The following is a 25,084-nucleotide window of genomic DNA, read 5'->3' as shown; positions in this document are numbered from 1 at the left end:
AAGGTTTGTATCTATTAAAAATTTTCTGATGTTAAGCGATGCTTGAGAAAACATTGAAGGGTTTCTTTCAGTAAGTTCTCTCATGTCCAGTACAATCTGTGATATAAGTAAAGGTATGTTCAGTGCTCTACATTAATATTGTTTACTTTCAGTATAAATACTATTGTGCATTTTAAGGCTAATGCTTTGGGAAAGCACTTCCATAGTAATTACGTTTATCTCACTTTTATCTAGTATGATTTCTTTGAGGTTGAGTAAGATGTGAGCAGTTATTGAAGACTGCCACATTTTTCATATTTGTAGAATTTTTCTCTAGTATGACTTCCTTTATGTAGATTAAGGTGTGAGCACTGGGTAAAGGTTTTGCCACATTCTTCATGTTTGTAGGGATTCTCTCCTCCATGAATTCTTTTATGTTGAGTGAGGTATGTGCATCGGCTAAAGGCTTTGCCACATTCTTCACATTTGTAGGGTTTCTCTCCGGTATGAATTTTTTTATGTACCTTAAGGTTTGAGCACTGGCCAAAGGCTTTGCCACATTCTTCACACTTGTACGGTTTCTCTCCTGTATGAATTCTTTTATGTTTAGTGAGGTCTGTGCACCAGCTAAAGGCTCTGCTACATTCTTCACATTTGTATGGTTTCTCTCCTGTATGAATTCTTTTATGTTCAGTAAGATGTGAGCACCGGGTAAAGGCCTTGCCACATTCTTCACACTTGTACGATTTCTCTCTGGTATGAATTTTTTTATGTAGATTAAGGTTTGAGCACTGGCCAAAGGCTTTGCCACATTCTTCACACTTGTACGGTTTCTCTCCTGTATGAATTCTTTTATGTTGAGTGAGGTCTGTGCACCGGCTAAAGGCTCTGCCACATTCTTCACATTTGTAGGGTTTCTCTCCTGTATGAATTCTTTTATGTTCAGTAACATGTGAGCACCGGGTAAAGGCCTTGCCACATTCTTCACACTTGTACGATTTCTCTCCGGTATGAATTTTTTTATGTACCTTAAGGTTTGAGCACTGGCCAAAGGCTTTGCCACATTCTTCACACTTGTACGGTTTCTCTCCTGTATGAATTCTTTTATGTTTAGTGAGGTCTGTGCACCAGCTAAAGGCTCTGCTACATTCTTCACATTTGTAGGGTTTCTCTCCTGTATGAATTCTTTTATGTTCAGTAAGATGTGAGCACCGGGTAAAGGCCTTGCCACATTCTTCACACTTGTACGATTTCTCTCCGGTATGAATTTTTTTATGTACCTTAAGGTTTGAGCACCGGTCAAAGGCTTTGCCACATTCTTCACATTTGTATGGTGTCTCTCCTGTATGAAGTGATTGATGTTCAGTAAGGATTGAGGACTGGGTAAAGGCTTTGCCACATTCTTCACACTTGTACGCTTTCTCTCCTGTATGAATTCTTTTATGTTCAGTAAGATATGAGCATCTGGTAAAGGCTTTGCCACATTCTTCACATTTGTATGGTTTCTCTCCACTATGAATTCTTTGATGTAAAGTAAGTATTGAGGACTGGGTAAAGGCTTTGCCACATTCTTCACATTTGTAGGGTTTCTCTCCACTATGTATTCTCTTATGTGTAGTAAGTTTTGAGTGCCAGTTAAAGGCTTTTCCACATTCTTTACACTTGTGGGTTTTTTCTCCTGTATGAATTTTCCTATGTCCAGAAATGTTTGAGATGTGGTTAAAACTTTTGCCACATTTATTATGCTTTAAACTTCCCTCTCCTGTATGTCTTTTCTTATGTGTATTTAGGTTTGAAGATTTGGTAAAGACTTTTATACATTTATTACATTTGAAGATTTTCGTATGTGTAGTTGACAAACATTGAGTAAGATCATCATAATATACTTTCTGCCTCTTACACTCATTCACACACTCCCAGTCTCCTCTTAAGTGTACATTTTCAAGGCCACAGCTTCCATATAGTCTCATTATTGATTTCTGGAATGAATCTTTTATGCCCTGCTCTGGCAATAGGTCTTGGGTGCAATGGGAAGACAGTTCTGAAAGAAATGAAAATAACAAAGTATCTCACTAACTAGACTCAGGTGAATATACTTCACAATTCGAATATATAAAACTATACTAAGCACATTAGCAAGAAAGCACAAAAGAATACCATGGTCTTACTTCCATTATAGATGTATGACCCTGAAAATATACTTACAAACATGAGTTTTTGATTAATCATAACTGCTAATAGTTCATAGAAGCCCAGATGAGAATGACACCAAGAACCAAATGGAACTGGAAGGAAAATTTGTTACATTTACCTACCAAGGCCCTTCCTCTCCACAGATTTAGAGGAATCACATTAGTAGTAAAATCCCATCTCCTAGACTCCCTTTCAAAAGAGAATGAAACTATTGGCACATATGTCCATACATCTGTTTTTTTATTGCCTTTCCACAAGTTGGTTTCTGTCTTCTATGACAACTACATAACTCTCTGGGAAAGGTATGCACATATCAAAAATAAAATTCTGCAGTATTATAATGATGGTACAAAAACATTTAATTATGCTATAAAATTTGAAAGACAAAATAAAAAAAGAGCATTACCATATGTTAATTGATATACAATATAAAAAGATATAATTATTGACATCAATATCATAAGGTTGGGGGCAGATTTTAAGATTAAGAATTTTTGTATACAACTGAAGTTGAGTAGTTATCAGTTCAATGTATGTTGCAGCTTCAAAGGATTTTAGGTAATTCTCACAGTGAACATCAGGAAAATGTTTATAGAGATACACAAAGTAAGGTGGACAAAGAAATAAAATATGTCCCTAAATATCAGTGGCACACAATGCAGGAGAAAAAGAGAGGAAAGAAAGAAAAAATAGTGACAAAAGTTATATAAAACAGTTAATATTAGGGAAATTGTAAGTCCTTCCCTCTGAGAAAATTATGTAAATATTTATGTACTAGTATTTCCAGTCAGAAGTCACAGTTAAATAAAGGGATTAAATTTCAACTATATTCTCTCTAAAGAGATTTTACTTCATATCTTGTGAAAACAATAAACTAAAACTGGCAGGATATAACAAGATATACCATGAACACCTTAAGCATATAAGAGCAGTGGAGTTCAAAATTATATTAGGCACATTACATTTGAGGTGAAAAATGTTATAGTATATAAAACATACTTTAGGCCAAAACTGTCACAAGAGACAAACAAGGACATTTAATATAAAAAGGGATCATTCACTGAGAACCCATGAAAATAATACATATATATATGATATCTATATCTCACATCAAGGTTCGCAAATATGTAAAGAAAACATTGATGGAATTGAAGCAAGAAATGGACAGCAAAATAATAGGATACTTTGATATTCCACTTTCAGTAATAATAAAGCCAGTCAAATTAATAATAAGAAAACAGAAGATTTGAAAACACCACAGAGCAATTAGACCTAACAGATATATAGAGAACATTCTACAGAATAATACCAGAACATACAATCTTCTTGATAGCTCATAAAACATTCTTCCTAAAAAATACTTGTTTGGCCACAAAACAAGTCTTAACCAATTTTAGAAAACTGAAATTTTACACACTTGAATTTCTGATGAGCATGGAATCAAACTGTAAATAAATAACAGAAGAAACAGAAAAATTCACAAATATATGAAAATAACACACTTTTGAACATGTTCTTGTTCAAGGGAAGAAGACTTAATGCTTGGAAGTTGTCAATAGTGGTGTACAGATTAAATGCAATTCCTTTCAAATTCTCAATTTAATTTTTTCAAAAATAGAAACAGCAAACCCAAAAATAATATGGAATCTCAAGAGACCACAAAGATCTGAACAATCATCAAATAGAGAAACAATGCTATTGGTACCACACTTCTCCATTTTAGAACATTAAAAAAGCTTCAGTAGTTAATGAAGTTTTCTACTGGCAGAAAGACAGAAAACTGGACCAATGAATCAGAAAGAAATACAAATATAAACTCTTGCATATATTGTAAAATAAAAAGGTACCTTCACACTCATATTTATTTCATCATTATTCACAAAGGCCAGTAGATGAAAGAAACCCAAACTGCCCTTACCAAATGAAAGGATAAAGACAGTCTGAAATTTAGAAATAATGGATTATTTCTCAGCTTTAAAAAAACAGATATCTAATAACACCCACAGTAGAGATAAAGCTTGATGACATTATGCTTAATGAAATGTCAAGCACAATAAGACAGATGTTTTATGATTATACTTGTACAATATTTCTAAAGCAGTTACACTCCTAGAAACAGAAAACATGATGGTGTTTGTCAGCAGTTAGGCAATGGGGAAAATAGGTAGTTTTCTCATATGTAATGAATTTTAGTTTTACAAAATACATACATTCTAGACATATATTGCATAATGATATAAATATAGTTAACATGACTGATGAGAATAATTAAAAGTAATTAAGATGGTAATTTTTGTGATTTTATAATAATTAAAATAAAATACCTTAAAGAGATACACAGTTATGAGGCTTTTCAAACCTTTCCTACATATTATAAAACTGTTTCTTTTTTTAATTTCAAAATATTTGAGGAAATCATTTAGATTATATATATTGCTTTTGTACTGACTGATCACACCTACAAGTGTGCACATCCACACATTGTGTGCACCTCAGTCATTAGGTGTGAATTTTCCCAACCCTTTCACCCCCTTCCAACTGTCCAATATCTGCTGATTTTTACTTTCATTTTGTCACATATGTGTGGATCAATTGGTAACAATTTGATAGTGAGTATGTGTGGTGCTTGTTTTTCCATTCTTGTGATTCTTTACTTCAAAGAATGGGCTCCAGCACAATCCAGGATAATACAAGGTGTGTTATTTAACCACTGATTTTTGAGGCTCAGTACTACTCTATGGTATACATATACCACATTTTTATGTGTATTTATAATTACCAAGGTTGTTTCAACATCTTTGCAATTGTAAATTGTGATGTTATAAACATTCAAGTGCAGATGTCTTTATTATAGGATGACATTTTTTCACTGGGTAGATACCAAGTAGTGGGATTGCAAGATGAAATGGTAGTTCTACTATTAGTACTCTGATGTGTTTTCATATAACTTTCCACAGAGATTATACCAGTTTTTAGTCCCACCAGTAGTATATATAAATGTTCCTATCTCTCTATGTTCACACCTACAGTTGTTTTGGACTTATTGATAAAAGCCATGCTCACTGGGGTAAAGTGATATCTCACTGTGGTTTTCATTTGCACTTCCCTGATGATTAGAGATGTACACATTTTTTTTCATATGTCTGTTGCCCATTAGTACATCTTCTTTTAAGAATTTTCTGTTCATGTCCTTTGCACACCTTTAATGGGGTTCTTTTATTTTTTTTCTTACTGATTTTCCTGAGTTATATATAAATTCTAGTTATTAGCCATTTATTGGATATATAGCATGCAAATATTTTCTTGCATTCTCTAGGTTGTCTATTTGCTCTAGTTATACTTTCATTGGATGTGCAGAAGCTTTCTAGTCTGATCAGGTCCCATTTATTTATTTTTGTTGGTGGTGTGATTGCTTTGGGGGCCTTCTTCATAAATTCTTTGCCTAGGCTGACATCTGTAAAAGTATTTTCAACATTTTCTTCTAGAATTCTTATGGTTTCATGTATGTTTAAGTCTTTTATCCACTCTGAGTTGGTATTTATGAGAGATGAGAGGTGCAGAACCTGTTTCAGTCTTCTACACGTGGCTATCCAAATTGTCACTGGACCATTTATTGAATAGGGATTCCTTTCCCCAGTGTATATACTTGTCTGCTATCAAATGGCTATATGAGGATGGTTTTATGTCTGGGTTCTCAGTTCTCTTCCATTGGTCTATGTCCTGTTCTTGTGAATAGTATCATGTTGTTTTGGTTACTATACTTTTGTACTATAGCTTAAAGTCTGGTAAATGGATGCCTCCCAATTTGTTTATTTTCCTTAAGGTTGCTTTGGTTATATAGGGCCTTCTCTTGTTCCCTATGAAGCATAGAATTATTTCTCCTTGATCTGTAAAAAATTATGTCAATATTTTAACAGGGATTATATTGAATATGTAGATAACTTTGGGTAGTACAGACATTTTAACCATGTTGATTCTGCCTATCTATGAGCATGGTATGCTTTTCCATGTTTGTATCCTCTTCTATTTCCTTCCTCAGTGTTTTGTAATTCTCCCTATAGAAGTCCTTCTCCTCTTTAGTTAGATATATTCCTAAGTATTTCATTTACTGCGTTGCTATTATGAAAGTTATGAGACTTCGATTTGCTTCTCAGTTTCACAGTTGTTGGCCTATGTGAAGGCTACTGATTTGTGTACAACGATTTTGTAACCTGAGACTTTGCTGAACTTATTTATCTACTCCAGTAGTTTCTTTTCAGAATCTTTGGGGTTTTATAAGATCATGTAATCTGTAAAGAGCAATAGTTTGACCTCCACTGCCCCAATTGTGATTCCCTTGAATTCCTTCTCTTGCCTGATTGCTCTGGCTAAGACTTTCAGTACTATGTGGAATAGAACTTATAACAGAGGGAAATATTGTCTGGTTCTAATCAGGAATGCTTTCAATTTTTTCCTGTTCACTATGAGATTGGCTGGGAGTTTGTCATATATGGGCTTTATCATTTTGAGGTAGGTCCCCTCAATGCCTATTTTATTAAGCATTCTTACACAAAAGAGGGATGAATTTTGTCAAATGCTTTTTCTGTGAATACTGAGAGTATCATATGGTCTTTGTTTTTATTTACCTTTTATGTATGTAGTTACATTAATACATTTGCATATGTTAAACCATGCCTGCAACTCTGTACTGAAGCCCATTTGATCATAATGGATTATTTCTTTGAAGACCAGCTGAATTCCATTTTGTAGGAATTTATTGAGAATTTTTGTATCCATATCCATAAGGAATATTTGTCTGTATTTTTCTTCCTTTTGTTCTGTCCTTTTCTGGCTTTGGTATCAAGGCAATGTTGGCTTTGTAAAACATGTTGGGGAGCATTTCTTCCTTTTCAATGTTGTACAATAATTTCTGCAGGATAGGCTGCAGTACTTATTTTTAAGTATGGTAGAATTAAGGGGTGAAACAATGTGGTTCAGGACTTTATTCTTAAGGAAGCTTATTTGTTACTGCTTCAAATACCAGTCCTGATATTGGTGTGTTCAGGAATTGTATATCAACCTCAATGAGCCTAAGGAGGCTGGGTGTTTCTAAGAATTTGTCCATTTCCTCCACCTTTTCAAGTTTTTGTGCATAGAGATTTTTAGAATATTCAAAGATGATATTTTCTATTTCTGTGGAATCAGTTATAATTTCTTCTTCTTTTCTTTTCTTTCTTTTTTTTTTTTTTTTGAGACAGAGTGTCGCTTTGTTGCCCAGGCTAGAGCGAGTGCCATGGCATCAGCCTAGCTCACAGCAACCTCAAACTCCTGGGCTTAAGCGATCCTCCTGCCTCAGCCTCCTGAGTAGCTGGGACTACAGGCATGTGCCACCATGCCTGGCTAATTTTTTCTATATATATTTTATTTGGCCAGATAATTTCTTTCTATTTTTAGTAGAGACAGGGTCTCACTCTTGCTCAGGCTTGTCTCAAACTCCTGACCTCAAGCGATCCACCTGCCTCGGCCTCCCAGAGTGCTAGGATTACAAGCGTGAGCCACCACTCCCAGCCTATAATTTCTTCTTACTCATTCTGAATTGAGTTTATTAGAGTTCTATCTTTTCTGCTTCTGGTGAATCTCTTAAAAGGCAGTTTAATTTTATTTATTTATTAAAAAAAACAACTTTCTGCTTTATTAATCTTCGGTATAGTTCCTTGGTTATCAATTTCATTTAGTTCTGTTGTGATCTTGGCTATATTCTTTATTCTGCTGAGTTTGGGATTGGTTTGCTCATCTTTTTTCAGTTCTTTCAGTTGATTCATTAGATTGTCAATTTGTTACCTTTCTGTCTTGCGGATGTAGTGATTTATGACTATGAATTTTCCTCTTAGGGTGCTTTAGCTGTTTTCACAGATTTTGATAACTTGTGTCCCATTATCATTTAGTTGAAAGAATATTTTCATTTGCATCTTAATTTCCTCCTTGATCTGTTAATCATTCAGCAGTAGGTTGTTTAGTCTTCATGCCTTTGTGTAGAGATGAGTGTTTCTGTTGTTGTTGATTTCTAATTTTATTCTAGTGCGGTCTGAGAAAATGCATGGTATAATTTCTATATTTTTTTAATTTGGGGGGACATTTCTTATGACTTAGGATATGATCAGTCTTAGAGAATGTCCTCTGAGCTGATGAGACAAAAGTAATTTTTTGGTGTTTTTTGAATAGAATGTTCTGTAACTGTCTGGTAGGCCCATATATTCTGGAGTTTTATTTAAGTCCCTTGTCTTTTTGTTTATTTTCTGTTTGGAGGAGCTGTATAGTTCTGTCATCAGGGTGTTGAAGTCCCTGGCATGATGGTTGTATTATCTATGATTTTGTTTAGGTCAAGTAGGTTTTGCAGTATGAATCTATGTGTTCCTGTATTTGGTGCATAATAAATATTTTATATTGCTATACTTACTTGGAGAATTGTTCCCTTTATCATTATATAATGGCCATCTTTCTCTTTCATTACTTTTGTTGATTTGAAGATGAAGTTATCTGGTATGAGAACTGTTACTCCAGCTTTCTTTGGGTTTCCATTAGCATAGAATGTTGTCCTTTGAATACTTGCCTTGTGTATATTTATGTATTCATCCAGCATATGTCTCTTCACTAGATAGTTAAAACCATTCACATTTATTGAAATATTTGATTAATGTGGTGGATTTCTGTTCATCCTGTTGAGTTGAATGTTGTTGGTTTGTTTTATCTCTTAAGCCACTGGACTTCTACCTTAGCATTTGGGTGATTTTATGCTGTTAAGTGTTTATCATGATGATCTATGAATAATGAAGTTCTGAGTACTCCCTGCAGGAAAGGTCTTGTCTTGACGAATTCCCTCAGTTTTCACTTCTCTGAGAAAGACTTTATTTTCACCTCAAACTTAATTTTGGAAAACACAAACATCTAGGCTGGGCATTATTCTGTTTGAGAAGACAGAATAGGGCCCAATCCCTTTTGACTTATAGGTACCAGTTGAGAGATCTGCAGTTAGTCTAACAGGGTTTCCTTTGTAAGTTACCTGCTCCTTTCACTTTATGGCTCTTAGGAGTATCTCTTTCATGTTTATTTTTGCCAGTCTGATGACAATGTGTTGTGATGTTTTTGTCTCTTGATGAGTCTCCCAAGGGTCCTGTGAGCTTCTTGTACCTGGATATGTAGAGTTGTAGCAAGGACAGGAAAATTTTCCTCAACATTTTCCCCCCAAAATTATCCAATGCTTGTTTATTTTTTTCTTCATCCTCAGGAGTCTCTAAGACTCTTATCTTAGGCCTCTTTACATGATCCAATGTATCTTGTAGGCTTTGCTCATTCCTCTTATTTCTCTGCTCTATCTCTGTGATTGACTTGTTTAATTGAAAGGTGTTATCTTCAAGCTCTGTGTTTCTTTCTTCTGCCTGATGTAACCTGTTCTTAAGGCATTCCACTGTGATTTGTAGTTCCTTGAATGAATTTTTCCTTTCCAGAAACTCTGTTCAATTTTTCTTTAATAATTCAATTTATTTTGTAAATTTTTCATTTTTTTGCATAGTTTTTGTGGTTTCTTTGTGTTAGGTTTCCATTTTATCTTGAATTTCATGAACCTTCCTTCCTATTGATGTTTGAAATACTTCATATGTCCTTTCAATATTCTGTTTTTGGTTGGTATCCATTGCTAGGGAGCTGGTGTTCCCATTTGGGGATGATGCTTTACTCTGATTCTTCATATGTCAAGAGTCCATTCACTGGTTCCTTCTCATTGGGAGCACACTTTGCTTCTTTATTTTGGATTTTCTTTTGTTTAGAAAATGATATGTGCAGTTTATTCTCTGAGTCAGTTGGTGCTTGTGAGTGAGAATCAACTTCACCCTCTATGATTGAGTAAATGTTGTAACAAGCATGTGAGTTTATCTCCCTGTCAGTAGGTGGTGTTTGCAGGAAGGAAGAAGGTAAATTATTGTCTTTGGATCCTGAGACCAGCTCTAGTTCCTCAGGAGAAGCCCTCCAATGCCCCAGGTGGTGGGTGGGGGCCCTGAAACCTCCATGTAAGTCATTTATTTACCACCACAGAAGAGGCAGGTGGGGAATTAGGCTGGGTGAGGTTAGGTTGGATTATGCTGTCCTCAGAACCACAAATGCTAGTCACAGATATATATGGGTTAAAGGTCCATTCCATGCCTCTGAGTCCAGAAGGGGCTGAAGTGACCACATTCAACTATAGTGTCTTCTCTCTACCCTCAGGAAGCTCCACCAGGGGGACACTTCCCCTTGGGGAATACTGGCAGCTCAAGGAACATTTGGATCAAGCTGAACTCTCTATTAAAGTGAGTGGTGTTGTCGGCAGCTGCTCTAATTTAGACGGAGTGCTCAGACCCAAGAGAATCAAGATGAGAAAAACTGCCAGCCAGAGTGTCTCTGCAAGAAAGACAGATTTTAGAGAAAGTGAAAAAAAATAATCAAGCAGATGAACATAGTTCAGACAAGGGTCAGAAGGAAGAGTGCCTGAAACTACAGGAGACTCCACATGAAGAAGCTGTAGAGGAGAACTGGAAGAAGAAAGGCCCCCAACAGGTTTGGGGGCCAGCAACAAGGGTAGGTGGAGCAGCTACATTTCCTCTCCTTTGTGTTTTGGACTGTGGGTGGGCTCCTGAGCGGAGAAACCTGCCCACACCAGCCCAGAGATGGCCACCACCCGTGAGCCATGAGCCTCTTACAGACATGGCACCAGGCTCCCATCTCCCTCGGGGGACCTCCCAGTCCGCAGACCCGAGCCGATCGGCAAGCGCTATATTGCTTCATTCTCCCCTCCCTTTTTGCCTACCGGCCACTGCTGAGAGACAATTTAGCCACCACCCAGAGGCATCTGCAGGGAATAGGATTTCTTCTTTTGGGGACCTACAGCAGACTCAGGGGTACTCAGAGTGTGAGCTCTCCACACACTGCCCTCCCAGGTGCTGCTTGCCTGGTGACTCCAGGAGATCAGGGAAAATCCTGAGGCAGAGAGACACTGATCCAGCTTGGGCACCCTGTGGGTGACTTGAGACCAAAAATCCACTCCTAGAAGAGTCAGGGGTGATCTCCAGGGCCCAGGGGACAGGCCTGCAGACCAGATCCCCTACACCCAGGCTTCAACCGCATACCCCTGGGGCACAAAAGGATTATTTGTGAACAACCCTACTGAGTGTGTGTGCCTTCAGGGGCAGACCAGCATGCCTGAGGGGCAACTCTCCTGACACAGGAAGGCCATGCACCCAGGCGAAGCTGTGATCCTGGGCAAGGAACCTCCTGGCCTGCATGACAGCCAGGGTAGATCCACTGGCTTGAGGTCCTGCCTGCACACAGAGGCGCCAGAGAAACTGCAGAATAGGGGAGAGTGGAAAGGAGTAAGGCCTTCTCTAGACTGTAGGTCTCAGACAGCCCCACCCTCCACACGCAGATTTTTCTGCTGAGAGGGGCTATTCCAGCCCCTCCCTAGCAGCTTTGCCCAGAGGCAAAGAATAGAACTTTGACCCCTGCTAACAGCATTTGTGGAGTGTAAAGGCAGGCTCACCCAACCTAGCTCTGCTCAGACTCACTCCCCAACGTGCCCCCACTGAGGTGCAGAATAAGGATGCACCTGGAAGTCCCAGGGCCCCACCAACCACGTGAGGCACTAGAGTGCCTCTCCAGAGGAATGAGAGCTGGTTACAGGACCCAAAACAACACTGCAGCCTGCCCCTCCCAGAAAACACCACCTACTAACAGGGAGGTCATTCTGCACACCCTTTTACTGCATCTACTGATTCATTGTATAGGGTGTGGTCAAATCTCACCCACAAGCACCACCTACTGGCTCAGATACTAACAGGGTGTGTCACCATCCAAACCAAAATCTAAAGGCAAGGGGCAGCAGCTGATCCAGATGGGAAGGAATTAGCAAAAGAACTCCAGAATTATGAAGAATCAAATGGAAAGCACACCCCTGAAGAGAAACACCAGCTCCCTAGCAATGGACATTAACCAAAATCAGAACACCAAAATGACAGAAGAATTTCAAACATGGATCATCAGAAAACTGAATGATGTGCATGAAAATATGGATAACCAACACAAAGAAACCACCAAAAAAAAATCCAGAACTTGGAAGAAAAATTCAATAAAGAAATCAAAATATTAAAGAAAAATCAAACTGACTCTTGGAAATGAAGAATTCATTCAGGGAACTACAAAACACAGTGGAAACCCTCAAGAACAAGGTAGATCAAACAGAAGAAAGAATCTCAGAGATTGAAGATAACACCTTCCAATTAAATCAGTCAGTCACAGAGATAGAGCAAAGAAATAAAAGAAAAAAAGACCAGAGTCTGCAAAAAATGTGGGATTATGTGAAGAAGCCTAATGTGAGAGTTATGGGTATTCCTGAGGGTGAAGAAGATAATAAGCAAGGGTTGGATAAGCTATTTGAATATAATTGAGGAAAATTACCCATGCCTTGCTAAAACCCTAGATATACAGGTAAAAGAAGACCGAAGGACCCCTGGGAGATTCATTGCAAATGGGAAGACACCACATCATCCAGTCATCAGACTGACCAAAATATACACTAAAGAAGCCCTTCTTCGAGCTGTAAGTTGAAAGAAATAAGTAACAAACAAAGGAAAGCCCATCCAAATAATGCCAGATTCTCAACTGAAGCCTTACAAGCACGAAGAGACTGGGGCCACATTCTCACTCTTCTGAAACAGAATAATGCCCAGCCTAGAATCTTGTACCCAGCAAAGCTAAATTTTGTATATGAAGGAGAAATTAGGACATTCTCAGATAAACAAAGACCGAGGGACTTCACCAAGACAAGACCAGCCCACCAAGAAGTACTCAAAATAGAGTTGCACATGGACCAGCACAAGAAATACTCACAAATGTAAAACTACTCAAACACTAAAGATCAAAGACAAGATACCACAATGAGTCAAGACAGAATACATAGCAATGAAGTTCTATCCAACAGGATGAACACAAATCTGCCCCACCTATCAGTTTTCTCAATCAATGTGAATGGCTTGAACTCCCCACTCAAGAGACATAGGCTGGCCCAGTGGATAAAAAAATGCAAGCCAATTATCTGCTGTTTCCAGGAAACTCATCTAACTTGCAAAGATTAATTTAGACTGAAAATAAAGGGATGGAAATCAATATTTCAAGCAAACGGATGTGAAAAGAAGGCTGGTGTGGCAGTTTTAATTTCAGATAACTTAGTTTTTAAATCAACAAAAGTAATGAGAGACAAAGATGGTCACTTTGTAATAGTGAAGGGTGCAGTTCAACAAGAAGACACAACTGTACTTAATATGTATTCACCCAACTTAGGTGTGCCCAGATTAATAAAGCAAACCCTACTTGAACTAAATCAAATGATAAACAGCAACAGCATAATACCTGGAGACTTCAACACCCCACTGACAGCACAGGACTGATCCTCTAAACAGAACATAAAAAAAGAAAAACAATGGACTTAAACGGAATGCTAGAACAAATGGCCTGACTGACATTTACAGGACATTCTATCCAAACTCCACTGAATATATGTTCTTCTCATCAGCTCATGGGACATTCTCTAAGATTGACCATATCCTAGGACACAAAGCATATCTTAAAAAATTTAAAAATATATAAATTATAACATGCATCTTCTCAGATCACAGTGGAATAAAAGCAGAAATAAACTCTAACAGAAACTCTCATTTCTACTCAAAGTCGTGGAAGCTAAACAACCTTCTCCTGAATGATAATTTCATAAATGAGGAAATCAAGATGGAAATCAAAATATTCTTTGAACTAAATGACAAACTAGACATGAGCTATCAAAATCTGTGGGACACAGCTAAAGCAGTCCTGAGAGGAAAGTTTATTTCCATAAATGCCTATATCAAAAAGACAGAAAATTTACAAATAGACAACCTAACGAATAGACTCAAATAGCTGGAGAAAGAAGAACAGACTGTCCCCAAACCCAGCAGAAGGAGTGAAATTAATAAGATCAAATCAGAAGTAAATGAAATGGATAGCAGGAACACTATACAGGAGATTAATAAAACAAAAAGGTGGTACTTTGAAAAGATAAACAAAATTGACATGCCTTTAGCTAGACTAAGACCAGAAAAGAAACATCCCTAATAAGCTTCATCAGGAACAAGAAAGGAGAAATTACAACTGACGCCATAGAGATACAAGACATCATCTATAAATTCTACAGAAACCTTTATGCACAGAAACTGGAAAATGTAGAGGAAATAGACAAATTTTTAGAAACACAAAGCCTCCCTAGGCTCAACCAGGAAGAAATAGAATTCCTGAACAGACCAATATCAAGAACTGAAATTTAAATAGCAATAAAAATCTCCCAGAAAGAAAAGCCCAGGACCAGATGGCTTCACACTCAAATTTTACCACATGTACAAAGAAAAACTGGTGCCTATCCTACAAACGTTATTCTACAACATTGAGAAATATGGAGCTCTCCCCAAGACATTTTATGAAGGCAACATAACTCTAATACCAAAACCCGGAAAGGATGCAACAGAAATAGAAAACTATAGACCAATATCACTCATGAATATAGATGCAAAAATTCTCAATAAAATCCTAGCAAATCGAATCCAGGTGCTTATCAAGAAAATAATCCACCATGACGAAGTGGGCTTCATCCCAGAGATGCAGGGATTGTTCAACATATGCAAATCTATCAATGTAATATACCACATATATAGAAGCAAAAATAAAGACTATATGATCCTCTCAATAGATGCAGATAACACATTTGACAAAATTCAACACCCTTTTACAGTAAGAACGCTTAACAAAATAGGCATAGACAAGGCTACCTAAAAATGATACAAGTCATATGTGACAAACCCACAGCCAAAGTCATACTGAATAGGAAAAAAATGAAAGGAATCCCACTTGGAACTAGAACCAGACAAGGCTGCCCACTGTCCCCACTGCTATTCAACATAGTGCTGGAAGTCCTTGAGAGAGCAATCAGGCAAGAGAACAGAATCAAGCATGTCCAAATGGGGACAGAAGATATCAAACTCTCACTCTTTGCTGATGATATGACATTATATCTAGAAAACCCCAAGGATTCAACCAAGAGACTCCTGGAATTGATCAATGAATTCAGTAAAGTCTCAGGATACAAAATCAATAAACAGAAACCAGAGGCATTCATGCCAATAACAGTCAAATGGAGAACCAAATGAAGGACTCAGTGCCCTTCACAATGGCAACAAAGAAAATAAAATACCTAGGAATGCATTTAACTAAGTAGGTAAAGGACCTCTATAGCGAGAACTATGAAACACTGAGGAAGGAAATTCCAGAGCATGTAAACAGGTGGAAAACCATACCATGCTTGTGGATAAAAAGAATCAACATTGTTAAAATGTCTATACTACCAAAAGTGATCTACAGATTCAATGCACTCCCTATTAAATTACCAGCATTATTTCTCATAGATATAGAAAAAATAATTTTACACTTTGTATGGAACCGGAGCAAAAGCAATTTAGCAAAAGCAATTTTAGGCAATAAAAACAAAATGGGAGGTATTAGTTTACCAGACTTCAAACTATACTACAAGGCTGTGGTTATTGAAACTGCATGATATGGGCACAAGTGCAGGGACACAGACCAGTGGAACACAACAGAAAATCCAGATATAAAACCATTCTAATATAACCATCTAATCTTTGACAAAGCAGACAAAACCATACTGTGGGGAAAAGAATCCTTATTCAATAAATGGTGCTGGGAAAACAGGATAGCCACATGTAGAAGACTGAAACAGGACCCACACTTTTCACCTCTCACAAAAATCAGAACATGGTGGATAACAGCCTTAAACCTTAGGTATGAAACTATTAGAATTCAAGAAGAAAATGTCGGAAAGACTCTATAGACATTGGCCTAGGGAAAGAATTTATGAAGAAGACCCAAAAGACAATCACAGCAACAACAAAAATAAATAAATTGGACCTGATTAACTTAAAAAGCTTCTGCACAGCTAAAGAAACAGTCATGAGAACAAACAGACAACCTACAGAATGGGAAGAAGTCTTTGCATGCTACCCACCCAGTAAAGGACTGATAACAAGAATCTATTTAGAACTCAGGAAAATCAGCAAGAAAAAAATCAAACAACCCTATCAAAATTGGGCAAAGGACATCAATAGAAATTTTTCAAAAGCAGATAGAAGAATGGCCAACAAACATATGAAAAAATGCTCAATATCCCTAATCATCAGGGAAATGAAGATCAAAACCACAATGAGATATCACTTAACTCCAGTGAGAATGGCCTTTATCAAAAAGTCCCATAACAATACATGTTGGCATGGATGTGGAGAGACAGGAACACTCATACACTGCTGGTGGGACTGAAAACTAGTGCAACCCCTGTGGAAATCAATATGGAGATACCTTAAACAGATACAAGTAGACGTACCATTTGATCCAGCAATCCCATTATTGGGTATCTACCCAAAAGATCAAAGACATTCTATAACAAAGACATCTGCACCCAAATGTTTATAGCAGCAAAATTCACAATTGCAAAGATGTGGAAACAACCCAAATGCCCATCAATACATGAATGGATTAGTAAAATGTGGTATATGTATACCATGGAGTATTACTCAGGTATAAGAAATAATGGTGGTATAGAATCTCTTATGTTCTCCTGGAAAAAGTTGGACCCCATTCTACTAAGTGAAGTATCACAAGAATGAAAAACTAAGCACCACATGTACTCACCAGCAAATTGTTTTCCCTGATCATCACCTAAGTGCACATTTGGAATAACAGCAGTTGGGTGTGGGGCAGATGTGGGTGGTGGAGAGAGGGGATGGGTGTATACCTACATAATGAGTGCGATACACACTCTCTAGGGAATGGACATGCTTGAAACTCTGACTCAGGGGGCATAGCGCGGCATGGGCAATATACATCACCTAAACTTTTGTACCCCCATAATAAACTGAAATAAAAAAAGATAATAGATTGTTAAGAAATAAATTCAAGCAAATTGGTTAAAAAATCCTTTACACTGTGTACTATAAGATATTAATAAAAGAAATTGAAGATGACATGAGTAAATAGAAATATATTATCCAAAACAATGTGTAGATTCAATGCACTCTCTTTCACAATTCCAGGGGCATTACTCACAGTATTAACAGAGAAATCCATTTGTACGATATCACATATACCTTTTTTTTTTTTTTTTTTTTTTTTTTTTTTTTTTTTTTTTTTTTTTTTTTTTTTTTTTGAGACAGAGTCTCACTTTGTTGCCCGGGCTAGAGTGAGTGCCGTGGCATCAGCCTAGCTCACAGCAACCTCAGACTCCTGGGCTTAAGCGATCCTACTGCCTCAGCCTCCCGAGTAGCTGGGACTACAGGCATGAGCCACCATGCCCGGCTAATTTTTTTGTATATATATTTTTAGTTGGCCAGATAATTTCTTTCTATTTTTTTTTAGTAGAGACGGGGTCTCACTCTTGCTCAGGCTGGTCTCGAACTCCTGACCTCGAGCGATCCACCCGCCTCGGCCTCCCAGAGCTAGGATTACAGGCGTGAGCCACCGCGCCCGGCCCACATATACCTTTGATGAGCGAGAGCAGTACTGAGAAAGAAGAAAAAAAGATCTGGCATCACACTTTCTAATTTCAAACTATATTTCAAGTTGATAGTAAGAAAAACAAAATATGCACATAAAAACCAACACAAAAAACAATGGAATAGCAATCCCATTATTGGGCATCTACTCAAAGGAACAAAAGACATTCTATAACAAAGATATCTGCACCTGAATGTTTATAGCAGCACAATTCACAATTGCAAAGATGTGGAAACAACCCAAGTGCCCATCAATACATGAGTGGATTAATAAAATGTGATATATGTACACCATGAAGTACTACTCAACTATGAGAAACAATGGTGATATAGCGCCTCTTGTATTTTCTTGGAAAGAGTTGTAACCCATTCTAATAAGTGAAGTATCCCAAGAATGGAAAAATAAGCACCACATGTACTCACCATCAAATTGATTTCACTGATCATCACCTAAGAGCACATTTAGGAATAACATTGATGGGGTGTCAGGCAGATGTGATTGGGGGATGGTATGGGTGTATACATACATAAGGAGTGCGATGTGCACTGTCTAGGAGATGCACATGTTTGAAGCTCTGACTCGGGGAGGGGGTGAAAAGGGCAAGGGCAACATACTTAACCTCAACTTTTGTACCCCCACAACATGCTGAGAAAAGAATAAAAAAAACCCAATGGAACAGACTGGAAAGCTCAGAAATAAACCAAAGTATATAAGGCCAACAAACCTTTAAGGCACTAGCAGTGCACAATGCAGAAAGTATGGTCTCTTCAATGCTCGGTGCTGGAAAACTCGATACCCACAAAAAAATGAATAAAAGTAGACTATTTTTTCTTACATGATACCCAAAAACTAATTCCAGATGTAAGAAAGATTTAAATGGAAAACATAAAACTGTAATGTTTCTTTACAAAAAAAGTAAAATGAAAAGAAGAAATATGGCAAAATATTGATATGAGTCTTGTAATTTTCTTTTGGATATGACAAAATAAGCACTGGTACAAAATATAAAGTTTGGTCTGCATCAAGCTTTCCTTCCTCTGTACAGCAAGGAAACAAACAAAATAAGAAAACATATAGGATGAGAGAATATATTTTCAACTTTTATATTTTATAATATGTTAACACCCAAAATATATAGGAAATTCATATTATGCAAAGGCAAAAACAATATTATCATCATAATCATCACCCAATTAAAAATAAGAAAAGTTTGTGTAGATTTTTTTCAAAGAAAACATATAAGTTTACAACAGGTAACATGAAGAGTAACTCAGCATCATCAAAACATCATATAAACCGAAATCAAAATTATAATAAGTTATCACTTCACAACTGTTAAAATAGCTAATCTCCAAAAGAAGAGAGATAACAAGTGGACTCAAGAGTGTGAAGAAAATCAATCCCTGTACATTGGTATTGATTGTAAATTGGTAGTGTCATCATAGAGATTGGTTAAAAAATGTAAATATTAGAACTGTCTTATCATTCATCAATTCTACTTATGAGTATAACCACAGATGTAAAATCAGTATCTCAAGAAGATTCTGCACCCCCATGAATATCGCTGTATTATGCACATTTGCAAAGAAAATGGAAACAACCTAAATGCCTGTTTATGATGAATAGACTAACAAATGAGTATAAAAACACATATCATAGAATATTATTAAGCCATGAAAATGATAAACATCCTGCCATTCCAACAACATGGATGGACATGGTAGACATTATGCTAAGCAAAATAAACCATTCCCAGAAATATAAGTACTGCTATGGGTAATATAAATAAGTTGAACTTACAAAAATAAAGAGTAAAACAGTGATTTCAGGGTGTGGAGGCAGGGAAAGTGTGGAGATGTTTATGGGTAAAATCTTTTAGTTATAAGATGAATAAGTCTTGGAGATATAATGTATAGCATCATGATTAGAGTTATTAATAATGTTTTAGATGCTTAAAATTTGTTAAGACCATAGACCTCACTCTAAATAAATGTTCTCACTCTAAATAAATGGTAAATATGTGAGATGATGGATATGTTTATTACCTTACTTATGTTGTTTTACAATGTATACACACATCAGGTAATTACAATGTATACAATAAATATATACAGTTATACAATACTTATTTATGGAAAAATCTACCTGTTAAACACACACACAAATATATACATACACATATGAATGACACATTCCTGTTGGTACTAATTAGGGGAAAATTATGGAATGTAAGTTATCAAAATATTATGTATCAATTGGGAGTATAAATATATTCAGCAATTTGAAGCACTCAATGAGCCAGTATATTTAAGAATTCTATGAGGTGAATAGGGAAAATAAACTATATTACAGTTTGGGAATTTGGGTGTAATAAAGTTGAAATTTTACTCATTTCATACTAGAAAAAAGGATATTTAGAAGGAAAATAACATTAGATTTTCTTACATTTAGGAAGAGGCTATGCATTGGTATAAAATTAGTGAGTCTGAATTTCTGCAGGAGTGCCTCTGAAACCTTAGAATTGGAAATCATGATACAGAAAACATGAATATTTGTCCCTACTGTTTCTAGCATGACTGAAACAAATTCCAGTATCTCCACTATTACCCTTTACACATTTCAGATTTGAGGCAACAAAAGGAACTTAAAACATGGAGCTGGGCATGGTGGATCACACCTATTATCCCAGCACTTTGGGAGGCCAAGGAAGAGGGATCACTTGGGACTGGGATCGTGAAATCAGCCCCAGAAACATAATGAGACACCATTTTAACAAAAAATAATAATAATAGGAAAAAATTAGCTGGCCTAGCTACTTGGAAGACTGAGGTAGTAAGATCCCTGGAGCCCAGAAGTTTGTTGTTGCAGTGAGCTATGATCAACCACTGTACTCCAGATAGGGCAGCAGAGCAAAACCCTGTCAAAAGATGGTCTAATGTGGAGGTCTTCAAAATACATACAGATATTCCCATATCCCTCCAAATAATAAAAGTGCTGACATATAATGTAGTCCCTTAAAAGCTATGACAAGAAGTTTAGCTCTCACTGAATTCTAAGGAGTATCACAGCAGGGGTAGAGTTCTTAGAGAGTTTAAGAGCATGGGACAGAAGATGTCCTTGTGTAAAAGAAAGGGAAACATACACAGGCTTCTAAAAAAACATTTCCAATAGAACGGAGCATTCCAAACCACTTTTTAGTATTTGCCTTCCGCCTTAAGCTTTGGCTTTTTAACATTTGCTATCTGCTTTACTGAATCTCACCTACCTGGATATTTAGCTGTTGTTTCCTCTTTCTTCGTAATCCAGGGCTCTATCCTTTGTTCCAGACATGTGATCAGCTCTGGCTTTGAGACAGCAAGACCTGTTTTATTAGAAAGAATTCACATGACTCTTGCCGAAGACTCTCCAATTACTAATCCAGTACTATCCTTATAGACAGAACATTATAGAAGATTCTAGAAAATTGTATTCCAAAATATTGTTTTCTCATGGACCCTGTAGAATGATAAGAAATTATTTCAAATTTATGGCTCCAGAGCAACAATTCCCACTAGCACCAAATAAAAAATACGTGGTGGAAATTGTATTCTAAGGTGCAGGCAACAGTGATATACCCTGATTTCTAGAGGAACCACTAATATAGAGTGAAATATACAAATCAGCTCAAGAAAGGAAAAGGTTCATGATATGAGACACCTAGTGATTTTATATTCTACAATAAAAACCTTCAAATTTTCTTTAAAAGCAGGGATATAAAATTCATTCATGTAAAGTAGAAACTCCCAAGAAACAATCTACAAAAATAAAATAATGTCCTTAATGTGGAATAGGAATTTTGTATTTAAGTGATCCTCACCAAGGGACACCAGGTTTCCATAGTTCTCTAACATCACATCCCTATACAAATTTCGCTGAGCATTGTCAAGGCATGCCCACTCTTCTGGAGAGAATTCTATAGCCACATCCCTGAATGTCACCAGTTCCTGAAAAAAGACACACATTTCCCAAGTTGCCAAGGAGAGAATTCTTAATTAGACTACAAGGAAAATGAAAGTTACGAGAACTGTTTCTGACATATAGGTGACTGGAATTATCAAATAAGATATTTTTTAGCACATTGATATTCTTGAATATATTCTCTAATTCTCAGGAATGAAGATCATATAACATGTATGAAACTAGTGTGCATATGATACTGTTTTGGAGGTTAAGTATTTAATATAAAATTAATGGTCTTAACACAGCAATATAAGTTTATGGGTGCTATATTTACATAATATGAAATAAGTTGTGCATATTTTTCACATAGAGAAACAATGAGTTAGAAGGTATCACCAAATTTTCATGTGTATAATAATGAACTGGAGATCTTCTTAAAATACAGATTCTGATTCAGGAGGGCTAGGGTGAGATCTGAGTCTCTGCATTTCACATACAATAACCAGTGAACCCAGGGCTTCTAACCTAAGGAGAGTATTTTGTCAACATCCAGTAACTGGTAGACTTTCAATTTATCTCAGTTCATCTGACCAGAAGACAAAGATGAGAGCACTCATTTTTCAAAGCATGCTACAAGAAGAAAGGGTAGCTTCTAGTGTAAATGTGATGGTTCATGCACATCAGTCAGTGAATCTCCACAAGACATTGATAAAGAAAAAAAATTGACTGTATATTGGATGAATCTGTGAGAGAGCACCTTAACCAAGTGAATGAAATTAACATCAACTGTAGTGGGACAAATTGGTATTAGGCACCATTGCACAGAGGAGGATACAAAATTACCTCTGGGATGGTAGTGGCCAACAATACGTAACCATGAAGAATCATCAGTTTTACGCAAAGTTCAAGTTTCAGATATTTCCCATGTTTTGTAATCTTTAATAATGTATGTAAATACTTTTTCTTTAGCATCATACAGAGTAAGTCTTCTATTTTTTCCTTTTTCAATAATTTTCTGTTTATCCTAGGCAATCAATGCTATCCTCTTTCTGCATTTTATTAATACTATTTCACATAGAGCAGATGAAGCATCCAGATCAAACTTCAAGAGTACATGTTCCCCTTCTTCCCTGAAATCTAAAGAACCTACCCCTTCCCCAACAGGAATATCAGACATCCACACTATTATAAGTTGACCTGTCACAATGGGAACATTTTCAATATTATATGTCATACATATAATATGAAACATACTTATGGTATTAAGAAGGTTCAGTGGAGAGAATGTAGAGCAGGCTCTGTTATATAGGAAGGAAAGATTTTCCAGAGCTCCTTGACTATCATAAGAAGATATGAAAAAAAATGTGGTGGAAAAATCTCATTAGGCATAAACATCAGAAGTAAAGAAGTAAAGGTTTACAAATTCTAAAAATTGAAGTTCTCCATGACATTCCAGGAGGAATAGTGGACACAGCCCCTAACCTGGGACACACTTACCTGAAAATCAGCCATTTCTCCTTGTCCTTCTCCTACTCTGAAATTTCTTTTCAGGTGAGATTGTGTAGAAAAATAACAATTACATCTTGAGACTATGCCCTGAAAGGAGTCAGCACAATTTCTTCACCTGTTTACACAGCATCCACAAGCAGGAGGACCACAAAATGCAGAAAAGGCTACACTCACTTGTTCTTAGTCACAGGAAATGGTAGGTATGATGAGCTCCTTCATGGAGACCAAAATGTGAGTTTCTGCTATCTTTCCCTTGGTGACCTCCCCCTTCCACATGTGCCAAGAGTTTCTGCTACAGTAGTGGGACTCTGGACCACACTGATCTGTCCCTACCAAATCCAAAAGAGCAGGCCCTGTGACTTCCCTCTGGAACAAAGGCTAAACTGACCTCCTTGAGTGCTAATGCTTTACCCTGGTGTTAAATAATAATGGTTTGGGGCACAATTAAAACCACATGGATGTTACCACCCAGCCCAATAGACAGATAGGTGATGGTGTTTCTTTCAAGCTAGCCAGGTGATCCTAATTGAAAGCCTGAGCGGCAATTACCTTCAAATTGTCTCTGAACGATCAATGTGAATATAAATCATGTGGTATTGTGGGCCTCACTCTAAGAAATGTGATCTGCTCGTGTGGAAGGGGTACGTTAATTGGCTTCTTTGTCAAGTCCCCTTTTAGTGCTGATGTTGCTCAACCTAGATCCACTATTAGTAGCACTCAGCTAGAGACAGCAAGCACAGCATACAGAATGCCTTATGCCCAACAGTCATCACAACACAGATACTTAGTTTCCAAAGTGAAGACCAGCATAATGCAATGTCTACTGAGCATGTACTTTGTGCTCAGAAGTATAGAATGGTGCACTGTGAAGAAGCCTTTACATAATACTTATAATACAAGAAAAGGTGAGTACTAAGTTTCCAATAATTTCCAGAAAAATTTAGATGTGGTGCCAGCCTTTCTATTGTTCTTCTCACACAACTATAATAGTACACTACACAAGACCTAGAAAATTCTTTACACCTACCCCAAAAAGTCCTTTCAAAGTCAATTTACAAAGTACATTGATCTCTTAGACTGCAGAAAATGTCTCTCTTGAGTTTTTTGTACATCCTCAGTCCAAAGTCTGTCCCTGTCTTATGAATTCCAGGTTGAGGCCAGGTCTAGGTTGGATCAAACTTGCTGTGTATTCTTTGGTGTTACAGAGAGGGAAGGAAAACAGGAGAAGAAATCCCTCCTTGGAACCAGCTCTAATGCATCCTCAAGAACCTCAGGCCTTGGATTCAGAATTCGGAGCTGCAGACTTGGGTCTCTAGAGAGGCCTGGATTCACTACACATTCCCTGGCATTTGGGCAAGAGGACAAGGCAGAAGGAGTTTTTCTGGGTCCAAACCAGTGAACATTATCTTGTTTCAGTTTGTGTCATGGCCCCATGGTCTCTGAATGCATTTCAGTTTTGAAGATGTCAGGTGCATTTAATGAAAGGCTAGTACTACTGATTATTATCCTGTGAGAGTGTTTTCATAGGAATTTGGTCTGAGTATTCTCTGGATGGGACGGCAGACCCCAAACAGGCAGAGAGAACTTACTGTGTGCAGATGTGGAGACAGTGAAGGTCTGTGCTGCACAGTTGTGGGTTAGAGACTGGAAGCTAAAGAAGGAATCTAGTCTTCAAAGCACCTCTAGTGTAAATTCTGGGGGAAATATTTTATTTTTATGTTACATCTTTAATTCTGGAAAGTGCTCAGGAAATATTTTTAAATATAAATAATCTCCAACCCAGAAAATCTCTCCACAAAATTAAAAGAGAAATTTA

The 25,084-nt window shown here is 37.0% G+C and overlaps 1 protein-coding gene across 1 annotated transcript; it reads right to left on the bottom strand.

The window, feature by feature from the left end:
- Positions 1 to 269: 269 nt before the first annotated feature.
- LOC123649006 (zinc finger protein 708-like) lies at positions 270 to 23,271 on the bottom strand. Its single transcript, XM_045566963.1, has 5 exons — positions 23,257 to 23,271; positions 21,677 to 21,803; positions 21,086 to 21,181; positions 1,733 to 2,020; positions 270 to 1,654 (listed from the first exon to the last, which is right to left on the bottom strand). Exons 1-5 carry the CDS (start codon positions 23,269 to 23,271, stop codon positions 270 to 272), a joined length of 1,911 nt encoding a protein of 636 aa, XP_045422919.1.
- Positions 23,272 to 25,084: the final 1,813 nt, after the last annotated feature.

Source organism: Lemur catta, chromosome 13 (genome assembly GCF_020740605.2).
Source record: "Lemur catta isolate mLemCat1 chromosome 13, mLemCat1.pri, whole genome shotgun sequence".
Classification (NCBI taxonomy): Eukaryota; Metazoa; Chordata; class Mammalia; order Primates; family Lemuridae; genus Lemur; species Lemur catta.
The sequence above is the reverse complement of the archived record's forward strand: the minus strand, read 5'-3'. Positions and strand labels throughout refer to the sequence as shown.